This window comes from Impatiens glandulifera, chromosome 6, assembly GCF_907164915.1.
Source record: "Impatiens glandulifera chromosome 6, dImpGla2.1, whole genome shotgun sequence".
Taxonomy (NCBI): domain Eukaryota; kingdom Viridiplantae; phylum Streptophyta; class Magnoliopsida; order Ericales; family Balsaminaceae; genus Impatiens; species Impatiens glandulifera.
This window is the reverse complement of record NC_061867.1, coordinates 48775878-48801292: the sequence shown is the minus strand read 5'-3', so window position 1 is coordinate 48801292 and position 25415 is coordinate 48775878. Positions and strand designations below refer to the sequence as shown.

Genomic DNA, 25415 nt, shown 5'->3' with positions numbered 1-25415 from the left:
TAAATTTTTCTTTTCCTTTTTTTTTAAAGGAACTCTTATTTCTTCTTTGTTCACTGACTTTAAATTTAACCTAAGTTCATGGGTGTGAAAAGTCCTTCCTTCTTATAATTATATATATATAACAATCTATATAAAAATCAATTTATGATATATTTAACTAAAAATAAATTAATTTATTTGATTATTTGTCTATTTCAATTTTTTTAATAAATAATTATATTATATATATATATAACAACCTATTTAAAATTAATTCATAGTATATTTAAAGAAAAATAAATTAATTTGTTTAATTATTTATTTTTTTATGAATTTATATTATATATAAAATATATATGCATACACAAAATTATAAATTAAATTCAACAATCATAAATGGTTCATGGATTAAAGTGTTCAAATTTTAAATTAGACTAAGGTTCGAATACGTGGTATATGTGGGTATAAATTTGAGTGATTAAGAGAATGATCATTTTGAGAAAATTAAGGGAACGATGGTTTGAATTTGATAAAAATGCTCAAAATGATGGTATAATGTGACCGATAATAATGATTCAATTTAATATATGGGTGCGAATTTGAGGGAATAACACAATGATGGTTAGTGCATAATGTTTAAAGTGAGATATGTGTGGTGAGTGATTAGAAATATAGATAATTTCTATGTAATATGTCAAAACAATGAATAGATTTAAATGAAAGGTCAAGTCTTTTTATATTAATAATTTAATTTGTATTAATTATTTTATAATTTATATAATTATATATTATATATATATAACAACTTATTTAAAAATTAATTCGTAATATATTTAAATAAAAATTAATTAATTTGTTTAATTATTTATTTTTGTAAGCACTAAAATTTTAGTACCCCAATTTATAAAATTTAAATAATAATTTTGAATAAATAAATTCAAAATAATCAAGATAATGCCAAAATAAATAAGTTATATAAATGCTGCACTAATTTCATCCCAATTAATTTTAAAAGGGCTCAAATACAATAATAATTTGAAATAAATGTTGTATCTAATTTAATTCTAAATTAATTATTTAAAAGCTCCAAAAATATACAAAATAAAATAGACATAATAAATATTTATGTCTATTAAAATAATTTTGTATGTTTTGTAAAATAAAATAAAGTCAAATGGGTGAAGAAAAATCAATTTCAAACAAGCTACAAGACTGAAAAATGGTTGTGATCTAGTGTAACCGAAATTAAAAAAATCACTGCACCACTCAACCATCGAATGAGCATCTAATCATCATCCAATGGACAACATCTAACGGTGTCGCAAAAGCTAGGCGCTTCCATGTAGCATCAGATCAGCTGAGGCTTAAGCCAACGACGTTACCAAACGTGGATGAATTGTTGGACGCTAACGGTAAGCACACAAAATGCCCGCCGCCGCGCCCAAACGCGCGTCCACATCTTGACCCTTTTAACCTTGGATTGTATTCTTCCTCGCAACGAACATAATGAATATCAGCCGCAACTTTTGATTTTTTGAAGGTGGAACACGTCCAATACTCCATTAAGCAACTTGATTCAAAAGTTGGCATGCTGATCATTTTTCCTATAAGCATAGACTCAATTATGATAATTGAATAAGGTGGATCGAAAACAGACAAAAAAATCATTAATGACCTTTTGTCTCAAATTCGATCCACTTGCTCTCTCAACTAACTTAGGAAAGCTATATATATTTTCTTCTAGCCAAGGTGAAGGCAATGATCAAAATTTCACGCCGCCATTCCAACTCCTATGTGATCCTCCATATAAATTTTTCTAAACTTTTGAAAATTGTATGTAAAGCTATAAGGCTTGTTTTTTGAATATCATAAAACTTCTTAAAAAAGTTCAGGATTGTTCTCCAATTCACTACAAGTTTTAATTCATGTTATAAGTCAAGTTATGATTTAGAATTGATATTTTTATATTCCAATTCAACCAGTCTTTTTATTTTTCGATTTGAATTCGTTTTAAGATCATTTCAAAATTTTCTGTTGAAATTAATTCGAACGAATTAAGCTAAATCAAAATACCCAAAATTGTTTTTTAAAATCGGATTTCCATTCTTGAGCTCAAGAACAACTACTTAAAAAGCTTCCTAACACATTTATAAGGGTGTTATGAACACTTTTAGATAACTTTAATTAATCCATTGCATGATTGTTCAAAAACCTAAATTTCTAAAAATATGAAAACTATGTTCTTGAATTGGTCATAATTTATTCCGCGAGTAATGTTTTTATGGTTTAAATTAATTCTAATAAGCATATAGAAACTATTGGTAAGCTCCAAATGTGAATCAAACTAAAAAATCTGAAATCCTGTATTCAAAAACTATTGAAGCCTTGATCGACCTCTTCCCGGTTTTAATGATGCTTCAGGGTGATTGTAAACGTGTTTTAGATGAAGAGATGAAGTTCCACATGCCCTTAGATCGACGAATGAGGTTTCTATTGAAATCTCAAACCCTGCACAGGTGTTTTGACGTCCGATAGTGGAAATTTCGCCAGATTTAATTTTCGACTGAGAAAACTAGTCAACACCTACGTCCGACCGAGAAATTTCAATTTGCCTTGGTTTTCTACCAAGACAAGTCGGACTCATCTTTCGATCGAGAAATATCGCAAGCGATCGAGAATTCAATTTATGCATTGACTAGGCACCCAAACTTGTTGACCTTGGGCCGAATCTGGCCCAAATTCGCGTATTTGACCCATTTCGCGATCCGACATGTCTAAGGGCTTGTTTGTTTGGGGATTTTAATTTTTAATGTTTATTTTAATAATTGGTCCTAAACTATTTTAAAAAGTCCAAAAAAAATTATAAAAAATTATAAAAATATTTTTAGAATATATTCATAAAAACATATTTTAACAAAGCTGTATGAATTTATTTAAATTCTAACACCTTAAGTTGACATTTTTAGTTATTTTTTTCTACAATTCTCGACATTAATAGTAGATACTAACATTTAAATATTATTTTAGATTTTTAACTACAAGAAAAACCGATACATGTCTAAAATTTGAAAAATAATTGGTTAAAAAAACGTAATAAAACTTAATTTCACATAAAATAGCCAAAATTTTATGAAAGAAAATCGTTTTGAACATGTACAATTAATATAGTTTGAAAGCCTTTTCTCGAGTGTCACTAAACATTGAACTCAATCATTTTTTTTATAAATTACGTTTATACATGCATACACATATTTTATTTATTTTAATTAAAATTAATTGACGACTCTATAATCAAATAAATAATTTTTTAATTAATTTAAAATAAAAAATTTTCCTTAATTTGATTATCTTAAATTTAAAATTATTTAAATGTGATCACAAAAATTAATTATTTTTATAATTAATTTTAAAATTTTAAAATATCTTTTTTATAATTTTTAAAAATAATATTTAAAAAAATTAACACATCGAGACTAATAAAACCTAGCTGGAAAGGATTTTCGAATATTACGGTCTCCCTTTTATATTAAATATTTTTCTCCATATATGTTTATTTATTTTAAGATATTTTTTTTTACTTTTCTTTATATTTATTAGTTAGTTCATTATTTTAATTTTTTTTACTCAATTTGTTTATTTAATTTTATATTTTTTCTTCACTTGAATTTTTTAATAAATAGTTTTATATATACATCAATAATTATATTGTATTAATTATTTTATACTATATAATTGTATATTAAATTTTAAAAATATTTTCATTTTATTCACTAACTAAAATTTACAAATAAGTTGGATACATTCTTTGCCTATTTATTATTTATATAAATAATTAAGAGAATCAAAATATTTTTTTTCATATTTATTAGATAAATCGTTTTTCTAACTTTTTTTTTTTTCTTAAATTAATTTTTTTAAATCTTAAATTTTTTCTTCACTTGAACTTTTTTTAATAAATAATTTTATATATAAATCAATAATTCTATTGTATTAATTTTTTATACTATATATTTAGATAAAAGAGTTGGAGCTCAAGCCGAACCGAGGGAGAAAATTTGTAGGAGAGAATGAGTGAGGAAATGACGTGACCTCGCATTTTGATTAAATAAAAAAATAATAAAATTTATCTCTATAACCTCTCTCATTATATTTTTTTAGTCAATAATGTAATATCACGTCATTCTCTCCTCTATTCATTTCTTTAATTTTCCTCCCTTCACTGTTAATGTCATATTTCCAAAAATAAATCACTCCAAGAACACCTTAAACTGAATAGGTGTGGATTGGTATGTGCTAACTCGTGAAACATGATTTCTCTTTTGCCCTTTCACTCTTTTCTCAACCTTACTCTTATTTTTTCCTTAGATAAACTATTCTATTTGAATCTTATTAAAACGTCTTCATTAAAAGTAATAATAACTATAAAAGTTGTGATAACCCAAACACCCGAGATTGAGGTTACATAGTTGATTATTTTTATTATTACTTTTATTTTATTTTGTTATATTATATTTTATGTTATATTAAAAATATATAATAATTTTTTTATTATAATGAATAAAAATAATTTAATTTAATTTAATTAGTTAAATATTAAATTAATGATAATATTATGATATTATGTTTAAATTTTGATAGTACATTTTTTAAAAAAAAATAATTATTGTATGGTGTTAGTTAGAAGGTTGCTTAATAACAAAACTTAAATTAAATTGAGGTGAGAAAAAAGTTAGATATTAATAATATTAATACAAAAATAATTGTGAGATTTATTTAAAATCATGATTATAAATTTAGTAAACTAATTTAAATTTTCACAAATTAAGCAAGTAAAACGAACATTTAATTTTATACAAGTTTACAAGTAAACACTAAAACCATTTTTTTTAATATTTAATTGTTTTCTTATCCTCAATTTTGTAAAACCAATATTAAATTACATGTATGACTAAATTTTCAAATTGCACTCCTTATTAGGATTAGGGTAGAGATTTCAGATTTTTTAAAACTATTTATAGTTTTTTTTTATTATTAAAGTGATATAAAAATGAGATTTTGTGTTAATGGTTTGAATGTAATTAATTTTTTTTATACGTAATATTTATAAATAATTAAATAAAAAATATGTCAAACGGAGAGTTATAGCAATTTAGGTCAATTTCAGGTTGGCGAATTCGGGTTGGTAGGTTAATTGATTGAATGATACTAACATGAATCTGACATGTTTAGTGATTTGTGTCAAAATATCTAACATGACCCCTACTTATTTATTTATGATTGACCTGAACACGATCCGATAGACCCCATTTACCTAACTCAACTCGAACCCAACTCGGTATAATTAATTCACATATCTATGTTTCAAATTAAAATAACATCAACACAAAACAAAAATGAAACTAAATAACAATTCTACTTACAAAAATCTACAAAAGAAAATTAGTGGGTGAGTAAAAAAAAATACAAAACCCAACAAAAAAATTTCGTAGACGTGTTATCGGGTCTACTTTGGGTCATTTCAGGTCGACCCGATTTTGACCTGTTTATTAATCAGGTTGACCATATTTTGACCCGAACAAAAAAATACATGACCCTAACTTGATTTTTCCGTGTTCGGTTCAGGTCGTGTTTTCGTGTTGGGTCCAAAATTATCAGCCTTAATAATTAGGGCCGCAAACGAGTCAAGCTGCTAGTGAGTCGCTTGGTCAAAGCTCGACTTGAGTTTGACTTTGACCAAGTTCGAGTCGAGCTCAAACTCATATAATACTTGATCGATGATTTATCGAGTTTTTTCGAACCTGATAATAAGTAATATATTTATTTATTTATTTTAATATTAAAATATTTAAATTTTTTGAGTCGAGTCGAACTCGTAGGTAAATAATTGAATCGAGTTCGATCTCAAATTTATAAACTCGTTCGAACTCGAGTTCGAGTCGTGTTAATAAATACTTAATCGAGTCGAGTTCGAGCTTAAGCTGACTTGAACTCGACTTTACACCTTTGCCGTCTTACAGAAAATGGGTATTTGTTTACTCAAATTCAATAGTTTAATTAGTAATATAAATATTTCATAATAAATTTGAAATTTGAAATCTCAATTATTCAAATAAGAAGCAAGAAATTTGTAAAATAAAAAAATCCAAATTTCAACACCCATGACCCAACTAAAGACCAAATTGGACAATTCTGCCTTATATGATGAATATTATTACACTTTCAATTTTTCGTATGACTTGCAGGAAACTTCCATTTCTTCCCCTTACCTTCTTTGACTCACAAAAGCAAAGAAAAGATAGCCAGTCGCCGATGATACATAAGATAGATAGATTTGCAGAGCCGACGAGAAAACGATGAAGCACATTTTCAAGAAGCTTCATAAAGGCACTAATCACGATCCCAATCGATCAAACGATCCTCCTGCTACTACATCCGTTTCCCCTTCCAGTACATCCGATTCCCGGCCAGTTTCAGGCCAAAGTTCAAGTCAGTCTCCGGTCAGTCTTTCGTCGGGAGCTGCAACAGAGACATCTCCATCACCGCAGCTTGCGGTATCTGCAGTCAATCGACAGGACTATTACTCGTCGGAAGAGGATTATCAGCTTCAGCTTGCCCTAGCTTTGAGCGTATCAGGTCCTGAATCTCGTCAAGATCCAGAGAATGATCAGTTACATTCGGCCACGCTTTTGAGCTTGGAACGCCATAGAACTGACACTGTTAGAGAACGAGATGATGCTGCGGATTTATTGTCGCGGCAATATTGGGTGAGTTGATTGGAGTATACGTTTGATGGAATTTAGTCCTGAATGTGCGGTATTATGCTTGATTAGTGTTTGTCTTTCTGTTTTTCCTGTAATCAACATTGGCTTTTCTATAGTCTCGGATTGTTCAACATGAAAATTGAGTGTGGTAATTGGTTGAAGAAATTGAGTCTGACATTAATATCATGTTCATTATATGGCAATCGAGACTAATTAATGTTGTTACTAGTTTTGGATTTATCACTTTCATTTTTACATGTGCAATGGTAACAACGAAAATGAGCTAACAGGTTGAGCGGAAAAAGAAATCGAGTAATCTTTTTGACTTGCCTTGATTGAGACCTTACTGTACCTCTCATAATTATATCTTGCATTGAGGATAAATTGAGTTCCACTTTCTTCTCCCCATATATTGGTGAAGAATGGATAATGCATCCACAGAGCTCTTTGAAGTTTGTTGCAATCTTTGCTTTTTTCTCGATTCATAGCCCGTGAGAGCTTAGTTCTACCTTTTTCATTACATCTCTGTCTGATAATGAAATTTAATGAATTGGTAGGTATAAACTTATTTTAGCTGATTTGGCCTCTGCATCTAGATTATAGATTATCACGTTGTCTTTTTCTTAGGGTTGCACATATTTAGTGAACTTGAGTCTCCCCAGTTAAGAAGGCGGAAATATAATATTCGTATTCATTTGAATTCTCCATTTTGAAGGATGCAATTACAGATAATTTAGGGAAGGTTATATTAGTTAAGTATAATGATCTTTGCTGTATCACTGTAATATCTAAAGAATACTGCAGACCTTGAATTCAGAGTTGTTTCTGTATACCTTGAATTAAAATGGTGTATGCTGCAACTACTCAACTTTGTATCCATGTAGAGTCCCATCGATCCTAAGCTTAAATCAACTATGCTTTAGTGCTGTGGCTTGACAATATCTGCTAACAAGTGTAGAGACTGAGATACCACCAATGGATGTACCTTTATCTTTTCCATAATGATTACATTCTCCCTAATAACTGGGAATTAGTTATTTAAATAAAGTCTGAACTCACCTATTATATGATGGCTTAACCTTGTTTGATCAGTTAACACACACTTCATTTCCTTCCCAACATTTTAGAATGGTTTTTCCATGATTCAGCAAACAAGCTACAAGTGCAAGATTGCTTTCCACATGGTAAAATAAGTACAAATTCTAAAGTGCATAAAAGAAGCAGAGATTGTAAAAAGAAGGAACATGACTTTTTATTTTGTCTACATTATTATTACTAAAGGAAGTAGAGGTTGTAAAAAGAAGTAACTTCCCTAAAATTAGGTAACAAAGTTGCAGTTGACAAACTTATTTGTGTATTTCTTTTTGAATCAGGAATATGGTGTGCTTGACTATGAGGAGAAGGTATTGGATGGATTCTACGATGTTTATGCACTCTCCCCTGAATCATCACTCCATGGAAAAATGCCATCTGTTGCTGACCTTGAAACAAATCCTGGAACATCTGGATTTCAAGCTATAATTGTCAACTGTAGAATTGATCGGTGTTTGGAGGAGTTGCTGCAGATTGCACATTGTATTTCTTTAGACTGCCCAGCAGTCAACGTTAGTATACTGGTGCAAAGACTTGCGGAACTTGTTATAGAGAACATGGGCGGGCCTGTAAAGGATGCTAATATCATCCTGGGTCGGTGGATAGAAAGAAGCACTTATTTGAGGACATCTCTCCATACCAGTGTTCTACCTATTGGATCTTTGAAGATTGGGCTTTTACGTCATAGAGCGTTACTTTTTAAGGTAATGTTGCAATATATGATTATTCTTCCTACAAAGCAGAACACTTTTGATGATCTTGTCTTACCTTTTAGTCATATTAATCTTTACTGTTCTTGTTATTCTTGCACAAATGTGAAAAGAATGGGATCAGATTTTCTCTTCGTACTTGTATTAGTTACCTAATCTTCCAAATGAGAAATTCTTTATGCTTGTGATCAAATGAGTTTTCTTTTGAGATGTGAATCATAGAGGGTTGTGAAAGTTAGATAGTCATACTCCTTACTCGCCATTATAAATGAACATTTTGCCAATTTTTCAAGACACCACTCTATTCTAACATAGTGATAAGCTATGAATTAGAATTCAGTAATGTTTAGATCTAGGGCAGAACAGTGCCTTAGCAAGAGATTGAGATTGGACAGGATGAGAAGAGATAAGGAGAGAATTTGTGATTACAGATTCTGCAATCAGATAGATGAGATTAGAATTGTAGAGGAGAATAGGAATTGAGGAGAGAGAGTTATTACTAACCTTAGATTGAAATATTGATTGAATGAATTGAATTCTCAGATTGCTGCCTTCTTAATCATTCAAATGCTGTAACTTCTTTTCCCTCCAAGTTTTCTCGCCAAAACCAATTACAGCTGTCCAATCAAACTTCTTTTCCCTCCAAAACCAATTACAGCTGTCCAACCCAACTTCTTTTCCCTCCAAAACCAATTACAGCTGTCCAACTACTAAAATATAAAATATTTACTGATAAAACAGCTTATTTGTAAAATAAATGTTGACAATTATACCCGCCAGCTTATTCTAGGGCTTACAGCCCTGAGAACTAGGGCTTACAGCCCTAATTCTCAATTCCTTTCGTAACATTAGCCTCTCCATCACATCTTGTTCGACCACGAACAAGCTGAGAATCAGAAGCAGTTTTCCCCACTGACAGCACAAAATCGGGATAATGATCCATCAGCCAAGATTCTTCTTCCCATGTTGCATCATCATCGGAGGAATTAGACCATCTAATCAAGAATTGACCCATACTTATTCCTTCTTTCCACACCACTCTTTCATCCAGAATAGCCACTGGTTTTAAAGTATCATTAGTGCACAAGATTGGAATATGCAGGAGTAGCCAAGACAGAACCTACTCTTTTCTTCAGCTGTGAAACATGTATAATATTGTGCATTCGTGCAGTTGAAGGAATGTCCAGCCTATATGCAACTTTTCCAATTTTTTCCACCACCAGAAAGGGTCCATAGAACTTTGGACTAAGTTTGTGCATTTTTCCTCGAATTGACAATTGTCGATATGGCTGTAATTTAACAAACACCCAATCCCCTACTTCATACACACAGTCCACCCGTTTTTTGTCAGCTTGTTGTTTCATGCGGTTTTGGGCTCTTTGAAGATGAAATTTCAGCAACTTAAGGGCTTCTTCCCTAGCAGATAGGCTACGATCAACTGCTTCTACTTTTGAATCCCCGGCCAGATAAGGATAATGGATTGGTGGAGGTTGACCATATACAATCTCATACGGTGATGATAAAGCTGCCGAATGAAAGTTGGTATTGTACCACCATTCTGCTAAAGAAAGCCAATTAACCCATGACTTAGGCTTTTGACCAGCCATACAACGTAAATATGTTTCCAAACTTCGGTTGACTACCTCAGTTTGACCATCAGTTTGTGGATGATATGCTGATGACATGGCTTGTTGAATGCCCTGCAGCTTACATAATTCTCTCCAAAATGTACTTACAAAGATCTTGTCTCTATCACTAACAATAGTTAAGGGCATACCATGGAGTTTAAAAATATTGTCAAGGAATACCTGAGCAATTGTACTTGAAATGACAACAAGTTTTGTCTACTTCCAATGCTACTTTTGCTCTTTTAAGCACCTAATTGTAGGAAAATTGCCAAAAATAAATCAGTGAAATTTAAATGTGTCCCCATAAAATTGGAGAGGGAATTGGTTACTGTCGTGACATTCTCAACATCTCTAAGTGGTATCTGGTATGTCTGGACTCTGAACTGTCAATTTGGAACTACTGTTCGATTCCCTGTATGTAACTTTCTTTCTCAGAAATAGATATCTTTTGCTCTTTGTTTCTTTAGTGGCAGATATCCTGTCGCTTTTATTCAACAAGAAATTACATAATTACGTTTTGAAACATAAATTATGGAAGTGAGAAACTTCTTGGAAAAATATTTTTATGGGAGAAAGAGAAAGAAAAGAGGGGAGAAATCTATGATGGTCATGCATTCTCGTGGACTTTGTGAAATTCAGCAAGCATCTGCTTGTATAAATAGGTTTTGCATCAGCCTATAATCTTTAATAGAAAACAATTGTTTGGCTGGAGCTCAAAGCAAACTACTGTTCTTTGATATGGAAGGCACATAGTGTAGAAACATTATTCGGAACACAAAAAATGAATCAGAAAAGAGAACAGCTAATATCTAATATGAACTAGATGTGAAATATAAAATTAGCCTTCTACTTTGCTTTAAAGAGAATCATGATTCAATACTGTATAGAATAAATAAGTTTCAAGAGTTTATTTGGTACTTCTGAGGAGTTTACTGATTGATATGCAGAAAGTGGCAATGTGCATTTGGAAATTTCATAATCTTGTGGTCCTATTTGATTTGGCAATACAGTTACAGTATCCATTTGATAAAATTTCCAACTAGGCATTGTGCATCTTAGATTTGTGTTAATAGATTTGAGAGCTTCACAAGTATAAACTAATTGGGATTTGTCATATGAGTATAAATGTATAGGTTATTAGCACATGGAATTCTGGCCATGGAGATGTAACATGTGGATGCATGCATGCATGTTTATATAGAGTGATACATGTACCTGTTTCTTAATGTGTATCTCAGACAAACCAGTGGAGTTTAGCTGTTACCCTTGGACAAGGTCTGTGAGTGAGAGTTAAAACAGTATGGAGAATGGTTCATTTCTTTTTTCTTTTTCTTTTGTCATTTTTAACCTTTAAGCTCAAAGAAGAGTTTTCATTGTTGCTTAAACTTCTTTCTATGTAATGACCTTTTTCAAAAAAATGAAAAAAACCTCAGAGAAAAGCTGTGATTTCTTATTCCACCCCTTGAGCTTCAACATCACAATTATTTCCCAACACAACAGCTTTGTACAAGGAAGGAGACATCCTGATAAAACCTTTTAAACATATTCCATGCCTGATTTGAAAGTTGAGATATGGAGGTATTTAAGAATTCTTGGGATCATAGGTATATAACTATGGTTTCCTAATCAGAACCTGGTTGTTAATTTATTGTCTTTAAAAGAAAACAAATATATATAGTCTAGGAGAAAAGGATGTCTACGGCTTCAACATCACAATTATTTCCCAACACACGGATCTGATTCTAGAATTCTGTTTGCTAGTTTTTGCAACCAAAAGCTAAAGTGATTACTGGTTCTAGTTAAGATTCCACAAATTACTTCTGTGTCAAATTTCTCTCTCAAAATAATCAAACTTGCAGCTTTGTACAAGGAAGGAGACATCCTGAGAACAACCTTTTAAACATATTCCATGCCTGATTTGAAAGTTGAGATATGGAGGTATTTAAGAATTCTTGGGATCATAGGTATATAACTATGGTTTCCTAATCAGAACCTGGTTGTTAATTTATTGTCTTTAAAAGAAAACAAATATATATAGTCTAGGAGAAAAGGATGTCTACGGCTTCATAAGAGAACATGTTATGCTTCTTATGCATGTATATATACATGTTTCAAATATCTAAATTTTCTTAACTTTCATATCGGGCTTCCACAAACTTGTCTCAAGGTTTCTGTTCTTTTCCTTATGTCCAGGTGTTTGCAGATTACATTGGACTACCTTGTAGATTGATAAAAGGAAGTCATTTTGCTGGGATCGAAGATGATGCTGTGAACATTATAAAGATGGGAAATGAAAGGTACTGACCTGATGTTTTCGGGTGATCATATTGTGTCTCAGTACTACTATATGCAATACAATGTACTTTTCCCTCCAGTCTACAGTTCAAACTGACTAGTCTAGGAGTAGTCTGTAATTTAAATGTATCAGTATGTTTGTGTCCTTGAAGAAAATTATGATTTATGAACTTTCTATATGTTTGATAGCTATATTCAACACCTAAAATGAATAGGTTCATTTCATTAGACAAGATTAAGTGTTGGATTTCATGTCAACTGAGCTATATTTGATATCGAACAATTTATGTGTTGATTAGTAACTAAGTGACTATGTCAAAACAAACTATACGTTTTTTAATTCATAATATTCGGGATAATAAATAATTACAAAATTTAATATTACAGTATTTCATATCCATTATGTTCCAGTGAATTTTTGGTTGATCTTATGGGAGACCCGGGAACGCTTATACCAGCTGCTGATGTGTTTCAAACAAAGGATATTGCATTGAAATCATACAACCCAAAATCAAGCAAACTTCCAAATCTTCTGACAAATCAGGGATCTGGGGAACCTTACCCTCCACAAAAGCCATTATTTGGTTATTCTGAAAGCAGTTCTGGACTTTATGTTGGGGGAAATCATTCTTCTGAGGAGAAATTAGACAATAAGGCAACTGGGTCTACTGCAAATAACATTATAGGGATTGGTCCTTCAGGAACCAATAAGCCAGCCTCTTCTAGTCTATCGGATCATCACTCGTTGGCAATTGGTACTTCTATGAATAAAGAAACTCGTGTTCCTAATGCAGTTGCCACTGCCTCCAGGATGAATATGAATGTGGTTCCACACATGCAGAATAGTTCTGAAGATCCTAAAAATCTTTTTGCTGATCTGAACCCATTTCAGATCAAGGGATCTGGTAAGCCTTCTGTACAAAACAATCCATTTTGGTCCAAGAATGGCGAGTTTCAAAGGGAAAGTTATGATCTTGTCTCTGGTCGACCACATGCTCCATTAATATGGAAGAACCGTCAGGCCTGTAATGATATCCCAAGGAAAAACGAATCTGATTTTGTGGAGAGAAAGAATCAGCAGAAAGTTGGTAACTTGGCATCATCAGCTTTTACTACCTCTTCAGCATTAGATGTAAATCCAACCCGCAATGACATTTCTATAGGCATTAGTTTGGTATCTCCATCTGATAATCAGTTTACTAAATCCACTTGTGAGGATGAGAGGAACATTCATCATAGAGAGGACTATCTTCAGAATGGAGAGGATCAGCAAAATAATGCAGGAAATGTAAAACAGCATGGGAAGAATATGGACAGAGTATATGATTTTTGGAATAGTACTCAAGACACGCACCGGGAGGCGGATTTGAAACTAAAGGGAAAGGGCACAGAAAATCCAAGCTCTGCAACAGTCTTCAGTGGTGTGCAGGCGGATCCATTAGACGATGTTGGAGAATGTGAAATTCCGTGGGAACATCTGGTAATTGGCGAAAGAATTGGACTAGGTAAAGCAATATTTTCTTACATATTTTATATATTTCTCTCAAGTTTCATGCATATGCACTGGTACCAGTATATGTTACAAAAGGGTACATGTCTTGTGCAACTATCTGCCATTATGTTTAAATTGATCAATTTCTCATATTTTCTGTACTTACCGATCACTCTTCTCCAACTCCCCAAGATAAAGAAAAGAGAAATAATAGTCCATGGCTTTAATTTATTCAGCTTTTATCTGGTTTGAATGGTTTATGATCCCAACTTAGTTGATGGATCATATATTTACATTTTATTATACATTTCCTCATATACAAACCATAGTGTTATTATTTTAAGGTCAAAGTGCTCTTACCTATGACTTTTTTGCCTTGTAGGCTCATATGGAGAGGTCTACCGTGCTGATTGGAATGGCACTGTGAGTGCCTTTTCTACTTCCTTTGCTGTTATTTGAACTGTATTATGCAATTATCACATACAGTTCTTGTTCGTTTTTATGATAAATACATACAGTTCTTCCCAGAATGCTTTTTATTTATAAGTTTTCATTCTCAATGAATATCTGTTGATGTGCGCCTCATCCAGAGTATAAATAATGTTTTTCTGGAAAGGGTAAACTTTTCAAATCCAGAGAATAAATTTTGTCTTTGCCCTTATTTGATGGTTTTTGAATTATTTTTATTTCCAAGCTTTCTTTTCAACTTGAGAGACAATTTTGTATTCATTTAAGTTTTAATTCCAATGTATTCATTGAGACTAGGTAGTACTTAGTGCTCTTAGAAAGTGCAGAATTTTGGTTCCCATACTCCCTAGTAAATTTAATAAGCATCATGTTTCTTTTGAGACTTCATCAAATTGACTAGATATGAAACTTCTGCAGTAAACTTCACAAGATATGATGCGACTCCTGTAGTATTTAGTGTCAAATCTGGCTTAACATGCATTATTCTTTGGCACGAGGATCCTCTCAGAAGCAAGAAAAATGTGAAAAAGAAAGAGAGAGAAGTGTTGTACTTTCTTGGATAGTATTTAAGGTTTAAATGAAACTAAAAGTTGTTTTACTTCTGGCTGCTGGAGTTGTTTGGTTCTGTGATTAATGGTAAAGGTAGGGCAATATATAGAGTTTCACTTGCCAAAATCTGCAATTAGTAATTGCCCCTCTACATCATATGGTTTACAATGGGAGTCTTGCACATTCTGTAGTTTTCATCATTAAGGTGAATTTCACGAAGCAAAATCTAACTTACATCGTATTATATTGAATAAGATTGATTTCCATACAAATTGTTGAACTAAACTTATTTACTTCTGACATTCATCTTTCAGGAGGTTGACTGTTGCATGTATATTTTTACAAGTTTTATGTGTTACTTTTTTCAGAAGTGACTTAAATGGCCTATGAAATTCTGATGCTCAAACCTTGTATATCATGGTCAACAAGTATCCCATTGTTACTGACTTGGTCAGAATGCTAAAAAAATGACTACAAACTAAACCATTGATCTCTTGCCACTGAGCCATATGTCAGAGACATGGATAAAAAAATTTATGCGAGGAAGAAAACCATGTGAAACAAATCTACAAGCTTGGTCTTGGCCATGTATAAGAAAATGTTTGTAATTTCACAAAATGAAATTTAAGTGTCAAGAATGACTGTAAGTAGCAATATCTTGATTTTTCTCCTGCCTGTAACTAACAACTAAATACTAATATTGTAACAAAAATGTTGCATTACTCAGACTCGCCGCCTTGTACTGTTAATATGCTTTCAGACTACTGTCTTTCCATTGAGGTTCTGCAGATAGTCTAATGCCTTGCTGTATTAATGTTTCTAAAATAAATTATGCTTACCAGCTTTTGTTCCATAAATATTCTCTAGATGCCTGCAATAACCGATTGACTACTTGTGAATTATTGTGATAAACATGTAAATGTGTGAAACTGAGGCTTCAAAGTTCTCTAATATGGGATCATCTTCATATTATCAATTAAATGTATGTTACTGCCCATCCTTACTGATATCATGGTCGTCACGTAGGAGGTTGCTGTCAAGAAATTCTTAGATCAGGATTTCTCCGGTGCTGCCTTGGCTGAGTTTCGAAGAGAGGTATGGAGCTGTTTATTGAAATATGTTTATTGTGTCCTTGTGGGTTGTGGTAATGGGGAAAACATAACTTGATGCCCATATACCTAGATGTTTTTGAGTAGTATAACCTCTAACTTTTCATCTTTTTGAATATTTCTAGCTTTATGAAGACTGATATACTGATAAAATCTCAATTAATGGTTTCAGGTGCGCATAATGCGCAGGTTACGCCATGCAAATGTTGTTCAGTTCATGGGCGCCGTGACTCGGCCACCAAACCTCTCTATTGTCACAGAATTTCTACCAAGGTACTATTTTTTTTCTTTACCATTAATGATCAAATTATTGAAAAACTGATAAAAAAGCGAATTTTGCGTCAAATTTTCCATGTACCACTAACAATAACAATGGTGCTAATGACAATAGCATAGATGTAGATTGCCTGAGAGTTATACTGCTTATTTTAATGTACACTTTGGTGTTATATAACTTAACTTTGCAATATATTCAGCAACAATTGGAAAACCAAATGGAGAATGAATTATTAGCTAGGTGATGACAGTGCTATTATGTTTTTCGATTTTTCAGTGGACACTAAACATGGTCAAAGTAAACACTCAATTTTCCCAAAAGGAATAAGTAAACACATTGAATTTTTCCAAAAAGGAATAAGTAAACACACTGAAATAACGAATCTAGATTGGTTCTACTATGGAGGAGAAAAATTATGTAATAAATACACTACTATATTCTCTTGTGGATTTTGGCTATTGTATGGAATCCACCTATGTTCTGAAGTCCCTTTTGCCAGTCCAAAAAGTTCACATGTCAGTTCTAGCCTCCTCTAGTAAAAAAACCCTGGACTAAAAAAAACAATAAAGGAAAACAAAAGTTCATATATCAGCCCATGTTTTTCTGAATTGTACAAAAATTTATGATTTGCACATTCCAATAGTGCAAACACTGTTCATAGTTTCTTCAAATTATTCTTTTTCAAATTGCATAAACCTTGTGTTGTTAACCCACCAAGGTAGCCTAGTGGTAAGACTCGGCTTAAAAGACCAAAACGTCACGGGTTTGATTCAATCTGAGCGTTTTGAGTTGAAGTGGGGTGTCATGCTAGTTCTCCTTAATTAAAAAAAAAGTATGTTGTTCTCCATATTGTGTAACTTTGATGATCAAGCTCTTAGTCCATCTAGGACTTGGAAAATGAGGGGAAAATGAAAATTAATCATAGGAGGTCATTGAGATTTTTTTTTGTTTTGAAAATGTCAACTTTTTATCTAAAAGAACGCAAGAAGTGTTCAAACATTACAATGCAAGGGGGAGTGAAGGGGTAGAGGAAAAACCAAAAACAAGAACTCCTTGACATTTAATTCCCCTGGATAACAAATACCACATTAGTCAATATATGCTGTCTAGTTTGTGATATCTTGTTTTGACATTTAATTCCCTGCAGTAGATTTTCAGCCAATAAGTACTCTTAACTTTTGAATTTAAGCCATTGTCACCTTTCCGCCACCACAAAGGAAAAGACATCCTTAGTTTGTAAACATAGAAGAAACTATATATAGGAACTATGCACATAATAACCATCTGATTACATCAAATGACATTAATTAATCTACTGTTTGCATTTTGGATTTTCAGGGGAAGCTTATACAGGATAATTCATCGACCTGATTGCCATATAGATGAGAAACGACGAATTAAAATGGCTCTTGATGTGGTACGAAATCGTTGACCTTCTATTCTTTTGAAGCATGTAACTGTATTAAATATTAATTCTTATCCAACTTTGAGTCCTAATGTGCAGGCCAAGGGTATGAATTGTTTGCATACCAGCACACCAACCATTGTTCACCGTGATTTGAAGTCACCAAATTTGTTGGTTGATAACTATTGGAATGTCAAGGTATTGTGTGCTTCATGAGATGAAAAGTTCCTTTTGACTTTTTTTTGTATGACCTTAAAAGGATTTGTAGACCTTTTAAATGTTTTAATGCTTAGGGGATTAGAGTTGTTTTTGTTCTCAATATAGTTTTTTCCCATTCATGAATCCTACAAAACCTCCATTTGTTTTTTCCAGATAAGTATAAATCCTTTTAACTAATATAAGAAAATAACAAATGATTTTGAACACAACTATTTCTACTAGTTACATTTCACATCGATATCAAATAAGCACTAATTCTTCTATCTTCATTCGTTAGATCAATTAGTCGATCACTATTTGGGAAGCATCAATACCCCCATTCCTAGATAGTAACTCATTTTGCACATTGCTCAACCTCTTTCCTTAATTCTTCATTACAAGACCTCCATATTGAAGGCTTCCAATCAATCTTTGTTACTTTCTTCTGTGCATCTAAATCAAAATATTCTCAAAGGTTTTAGGGCTGTTATAAAGTTGGTTCTTTAAGTTAGCTATCAACAGTTTTGATCATGCAGGTGGGTGATTTCGGACTTTCACGCTTGAAGCATAATACCTTTTTGTCATCCAAGTCTACTGCAGGAACGGTATACCATTTTTCTCATTTTAATCATGATCCATACAAAATTATATTTGTTATGTTTGCCAAAAATCACAATGGTCTAAAAACAATCTGTTTCATTACGTAAAAAATAATCTGACCATGATTTAGAAAAAAAGGTTTATGCCAAAATGAAACAAAAAAATAGACTATAGAATTTGGATACCAAATTAAGCAACTAAAATTACACTATAATTTATCCACAAAATAATCTGAATCATGATCTAGAATTTTTTTTTATGCCTGACGAAAAACATTAATTACAAGACTTGTATTCATATTGGATGATAATTTCTTTGATATTCTTTGTGCATTTGACATCTGATACTTCTACTCACTTGTCATAGCCTGAGTGGATGGCTCCCGAAGTTCTTCGCAATGAACCATCAAACGAGAAGTGAGTATTTTAATCAGTCGCTTTAATTCTTGCAGTACATTCATTTTCCTCTTTCTTCCCTATGCCTGGAAAAAGAATATATATCTTTTTATGCTCAACACATCTTATAGAAGATTAAAAGCTGCTGGAAAGATAGTAAAATCCTCCCTGAAGCCCACAATATAAATTGATTTTATCTAACCATGTAAAGTGGGGTCTCATCTTCCTGAAATTGCTCTCCTAATACAATCCATAATTTAATAAGAGGCTAGCAACTGCATAGATTCTATTTGCACATTTCTTGCTTCACAGCTTTCACATTTCATACTTTTCTCAGTCTAAGGGTGCATTTGATAAAATTGAAAACTAAGTGTTAAATAGTGTCAAATTAGTTTAAATCTGAAAAATAAATGTGGAATAAACCAGCTGAAATAATCTAAATTTTAAGTACTTGTTGTGTAAGTTGATTTGATAAATTGCTGATTTAATGTCTTGAAAGTACTTAAAGGTTATATTACCCTTATAATAACGGAATTTAAAATTGTTAGCCTCTTATAATCTGGAAAAGGGGACTTGTATGGGATGAAATTTTTTCGATTTTATTGGCATTTAAAATTCTTACATTGTTTTTCTTTCTTATTTTACTTTTTCATTCCCTTTTGTAACGTTTGAACGCATCTTGCGCTTTTTCTAATAAAATAGTGATATTTTAAATAAATAAAATAACGTAATTTGATTCATTTTCTGGGGTTAAAGTTATCTTTTATACGTTATTCGATTATACCTAGACCTAGTTAAGTCATTACAATGTCCGGAACATTACAAATCTGAATCAAAAGTAAAATAGGAAAGTAAAACATCAAAACATTAGAAACATCGTAGAATACCCAAGGAGGTCACATCATAGCTCGAAGGAGCTGAGGTTGAATCTCAACTCTCTTATCAATGGCATACGGTGATTTTGGTATTTTAGTTGATAAATTGATAAAAAGAAGTTATTATCGTTAATTTTGATTTATCCAAAGAAACCCTTAGTTGTCCATTTTCGTGCCTTGTTATTTCAGGCTTGATCATGTCAAAACCATTATGGTTCATCTTTTATCTTGTTGCAGGTGTGATGTGTATAGTTTTGGTGTAATCCTATGGGAGCTAGCCACCCTCAGACTTCCATGGACCGGTATGAATCCAATGCAAGTAGTGGGTGCCGTGGGTTTCCAAAACCGTCATCTCGAAATTCCAAAAGAAGTCGATCCATTAGTCGCCAGGATAATTTTGCAGTGTTGTCAAACGTAAGTGAAATTCTCCTCTCTTTTAGTAGCAGTTCTCAACAATTGCTGGTTAACCTAACCGTGTATATTTCTTTCATTTCATGGCTAGTGATCCGAGTTTGAGACCTTCGTTTGCGGAACTTACAGTTGCTTTAAAGTCACTGCAACATTTAGTCAACCCTTCTTCTCAGTTTGACCAGCAGAGTTCGCAACAGATCACACAAGAGATTTCGGTAAATTCTACACCTTGAGTGAATATGAATTAGTGGGGAAAAAAAGTCATTTTGTGTATAAATATGGACGGACTACTACATAAAAAGAAATTATAAATATTATTGGGTTGGCTCTAGGTCGCCTGTGCCTCTAGTGGGATGATGTTTGTTCATAGTTTTGGTTTGGTGTGTTGGGATTGAATTTATGTATTTATAGGATTTCTATGAAAGAAAATTGTCAAACAATTGTTATAAACAGTCATAGTATTATAAACTTATTTGGTTTACTATTGTTGATGGTTATTGGTAAATCATATGAACAGGGCCTCCCCAAGATTGGATTATCCTAATCGAAATTCTTTTAATTTTTTTTTGTAGAAAAATAATTATTCTCTATTATTTAAGCAAAAGTGGAAATATGTAATTTTTAACTTTAAAAGTAACCAAATTTGTCCTAAGTTGGTTAAATATCACATGCTTAAATTTATTGATCCACATGGTGAGAGTGAAAGTCTATTGAACATAAAAAATAAGGTTAAAATCAGATTTATCCAGTTATACAAATACATTTATTTTATATAGAATTGTATCCCTATCTTTTTTAGAATTTGCATAATTTAGTTGTATTCAACATTTGTTTTGTTTATATTTTACACATTACTTGTTTTATTTACACTCAATGTCTTTTATATATTGCACATCTTTCATTTGAATAATAATATCATTCTTTATTCTCAATTTTCACTCTCAAGAGCTCAATATTCTACATTGTATCAGAGCGCTCTTGAGTTCTTTCTTGACGGTTTCGTCATTTCAAAAGCTGCCACTTTATATTCGGCCGAATCTATTTGAATTTGTGTCTCGACAGATTTTTGTCCAAAAATAATCACTTTTCACTTTCATTCAGCGACACTCCGACGATTCAAAGTCAACTCGCTGTCATCAATATCCAACGACACTATGACGATTTAAAGTCAACTCGCTGTCATTAACATTCAACAACATTCTGGCGATTCAAAGCCACTCACTGAAGTGAAAGAATGTCATCAACACTTTATCCACTCACACCATCTTCTCCACAACTCACTTTGGCGGCACAATCAACTTCAGTTGCCCCAAAACGTTTAATGCTCACTTATGTACATGTAACCCACAAGATTGGATTGCCAATTTAGAGGCATCAGAGCACATGACGGGGAACCTATCTTTGTTACATGATTTTCATATACAAAATCATGTGTCCACCGTTCGCGTGATCAACGACGTTTCCGCAAAAGTTCTAGGAATCAGATCTTAAGTAACACCTAACATTTGTTTAAAAAATGTTCTCTATGTTCCAAATATTGATTGCAATCTGTAAATTAGAAAGATTTGTCATGATTTAAAATGTCCTATCAAATTCTATACAAATAATTGTGAAATTCAGGATACGGGAACGAGGATGATTGGAAATACTAAGTTGTGTTCGCGACTCTACATCTTACAACATTACCCATATATGGAGAATGCTTTAGGTTATTTAACTTCTCTCTCAAACAAACGTGCCAAAATAATGTTGTGGCATTCTACACTTGGACATCCCAATTTTTATATTTGACTAAAATATTTTTGAACTTATTTATCAATGAAACCACCACTTCTTTTCATTGTGACACTTGTCAATTTGTCAAACACACTCGATCATCTTACCCACATGTTGCATATAAATCATCTAAAACACTTTCATTAATTCATAGTGACATGTGGGGACTCGTCCGCACTAAAACTTTAAATGGTAAACGCTGGTTGGTGATCTTTATCGACAATCATACTCGTTTCACTTGGCTCTTCTTAATGAAAGAAAAATTTGAAAATTGTTAAATTTTCAAAGACTTCTCCATCTTAATCCAAAACCAATCCCAAGAGCTCAATATTCTACATTTTCAAATACTGAGCTCATGATATTTTCTCTAAATTATTGTTTCTTCGACAATTTTTTTTTAATTGTTCTCTTGCCTAATTTGGAGTTTTTTCCTTGGAGTATAGAACACATTGTATAATGGAAGCTTTCTTTTTATTTCATATTTCATCATTAATAAAGACCTTTCATTTCGTATTCTACATTTATTACTCTTAGTTTTTAGTCCTATAAATAGGACATGTATGGTATGTTGTGAATGACCCATTCGAAAAGTAATAAGAATCTCTCTCCATTGACTCTCTCTTGTTTTTTATATTATTCGTTTATAACACGTTATCAACACGAGTCTCTCGTTTTCGAAGCAAAGGTCAAGGCTCCATCCTCCTCCGTGGTAGCCCAATTTCGCACCTCATTTGCGAAAGCCAAATTGGTCAAGGTTGACAAAAGGTATCTTCGAAAACCTTTCAAACTAATTTATTTTATCTCAAATTTCATGTTGAACCTCACGAAATTGGAGTTCACGGCTCTTGACATCACTAGAAAGAATTATCTTTAATGGATTTTAGATGCTGAAATTCATCTTGCCGCCAATGGTCTTGGAAATACTATTAAAGATGAAAACACCACATCCGAAGAGCAAAGTAATGATTTTCCTTCGTCGTTATCTTCACGAAGGTTTAAAAATTTAGGTATCTCACCGTTAAAGATCCATTGGTCCTATGGAACAATCTGAAAAAAAATGTACGATCATTTGAAAAAGATCATTCTTCTAAAAGCTCAATTTGAATGGCTTCATTTATGCCTTCAAGATTTTAAATCGGTGAGTGAATATAATTCGGCATTATTTCGGATTACTTCTAAACTCAAACTATGTGGAGAAGTTATTTCTGATGGAGATATGTTAGAGAAAACATTCTCCACTTTCCATGCATCGAATGTGCTCCTGTAGCAGCAGTATCGTGCAAAAAGATTTGAGAATTATTCTGAATTGATATCATGTCTATTATTGGCCGAACAGAATAATGAGTTATTGATGAAAATTCATGAGGCCCGTTCAACTAGATCGACTCCAATCCCTGAAGTGAATGTGACATTATATAATTATAAAAGACAACATCGTGGTCGTGACCGCAGTCATTTTTCAGGTCATTCCCGTAGAAATGGTCGTGGATGTGGTGGTGGTTATATGATAAAAAGGAAGAACAATAAAGAAATACATGATAATAAAAAGGATCAAATCAATAAGACTGTGGAAAATAAATGTTATTGTTGCGGTATGAATGGTCATTGGTCGCGTACCTATCGTACGCCAAATTTTTTTATCGATCTTTATCAAGCATCGCTAAAAGAAAAAGGGTCCATCGAGACCAACTTTGTTTTCAATGATGAAAAAATGATAATGGAGACCAACTTGGCTTCGGCTTTCGGTGATGATAAAATAACTTTTGGTCTCAATGATTTCTCCCAGTTTGATGTAGTCGGCTTTCTTGTCGAGCATGAAAATTAAATGGGATCATTGAATATTTGTGTTTCTTTTATAATGTTTAATAAAATTTTCTAAATATATATATAATAATAATAAAAAAAATAAAACTTATATTTTATCGAGACTATATTTAGTTTGATGCTACGTTTGAATTATTATTATCGGTTCATGTATTCGTTTATTATTAATATTTAAATGGTATAACCCTATTTTAATTTTAGATGGTTTTCAAATATTTTATGGTATTAGTTGGCGCATCAATTATCAACTCGTAATCAAGTATTTGTAAGATTGCTTGCTCAAATTATCAAATTACGAGCTCACTTTCCAGACTATTTAATTAAATCTATTCGTCTTGATAATGCTGGAGAATTCACCTCCCAAGCTTTTAATAATTATTGTATGTCAATTAGATAATTATTAAACATCTAGTAGCACATGTTCACACACAAAATGGCCTTGCAGAACGTCTTCAATTAATTACAAGACCATTGCTTATGAAAACAAAACTTCCAATACAAGCTTGGGGACATGCTATTTTAAATGCGCTAACATTAATTCGTATCAGACCCACAAATTATAATGAGGTTTCCCTTTAGAAATGGTTTATGGTTAGGAACCACATATTTCCCATCTAAGAATTTTCAGATGTGCAGTATATATGCCATTTGCTTCACCACAACGCACAAAGATGGGAGCTTAAAAGAGATTGGGGATATATGTTGGATATTAATCACCGTCTATAATTAAATATCTTGAGCCATTAACGAGTGATTTATTCACGGCACAATTTGCCGATTGTTATTTCGATAAATGATATTTTCAACATTAAATGAGGAAAATAAGCAGTTGAAAAAAAAATAATCTGGTGTGAGTTATCATTAGATTATTATGATCATCATACAAAGCAATCTGAACTTGAAGTTCAGAAAACTATTCACTTGCAAAATTTAGCAAATCAATTGTCAGATACTTTTACTAACCCTAAGAAAGTTACAAAGTCCTATATTCTAGTTGCAAATGCTCAAATTAGGATTGATGTCCCTGAAGGAAAACCCATTACTGCTAACGAGCCTAAAATGCAAGTAAAGCGCGGTAGACCAGTCGGTTTCAAAAATAAAAATCCTTGAAAAAGAAAATAAGCTCAAATTGAGGAAATAATTACTCTAAAAGAGTAACTAGTCATCGAAAAAATGATTCCGGAGGAATCACATGTACTTGAAAATGAAGAGATATCTATAAACTATGTTTTGACTGGAAAAAGATGGAATCGAGATGAAATTGACATCAGCATGCGATATTGTTAATGAAGATGAGAATGTTGAACCAAAATCTGTAGAAGAATGGAGATGGAGAAATGATTGGCCAAAATGGAAAGATGCGATTGAAGCTGAATTAAAATCGCTCGCAAAACATAAAGGTTTTGGACTTGTCGTCCGTACCCCCGAAGGTATTAAACCGATCGGTTATAAATGAGTATTTATAAGAAAAAGAAATGAGAAAACTGAAATTTTCAGATATAAGGCACGACTTGTAGCCCAAGGATTCTCGCAAAGACCTGTTATTGATTATGAAGAGACATATTTTTCTA

At 32.2% G+C, this 25415-nt stretch overlaps 1 protein-coding gene across 3 annotated transcripts; it reads left to right on the top strand.

The window, feature by feature from the left end:
- Positions 1–6230: 6230 nt before the first annotated feature.
- LOC124942812 (serine/threonine-protein kinase EDR1) lies at positions 6231–20728 on the top strand. Of its 3 annotated transcripts, none has more exons than XM_047483369.1 (13): positions 6235–6743; positions 8114–8536; positions 12364–12467; positions 12853–13970; positions 14340–14380; positions 16001–16069; positions 16256–16356; positions 17699–17777; positions 17865–17963; positions 18500–18568; positions 18930–18979; positions 20071–20247; positions 20336–20728. In XM_047483369.1, exons 1-13 carry the CDS (start codon positions 6333–6335, stop codon positions 20475–20477), a joined length of 2883 nt encoding a protein of 960 aa, XP_047339325.1. In that variant the 5' UTR covers positions 6235–6332; the 3' UTR covers positions 20478–20728. The 3 variants fall into 3 exon arrangements, 2 of the variants coding, with proteins under 2 accessions (XP_047339325.1, XP_047339326.1); XM_047483370.1 differs by having other exon boundaries at positions 6236–6743; positions 12877–13970; XR_007099752.1 differs by lacking the exons at positions 20071–20247; positions 20336–20728 and having other exon boundaries at positions 6231–6743; positions 18486–18568.
- Positions 20729–25415: the final 4687 nt, after the last annotated feature.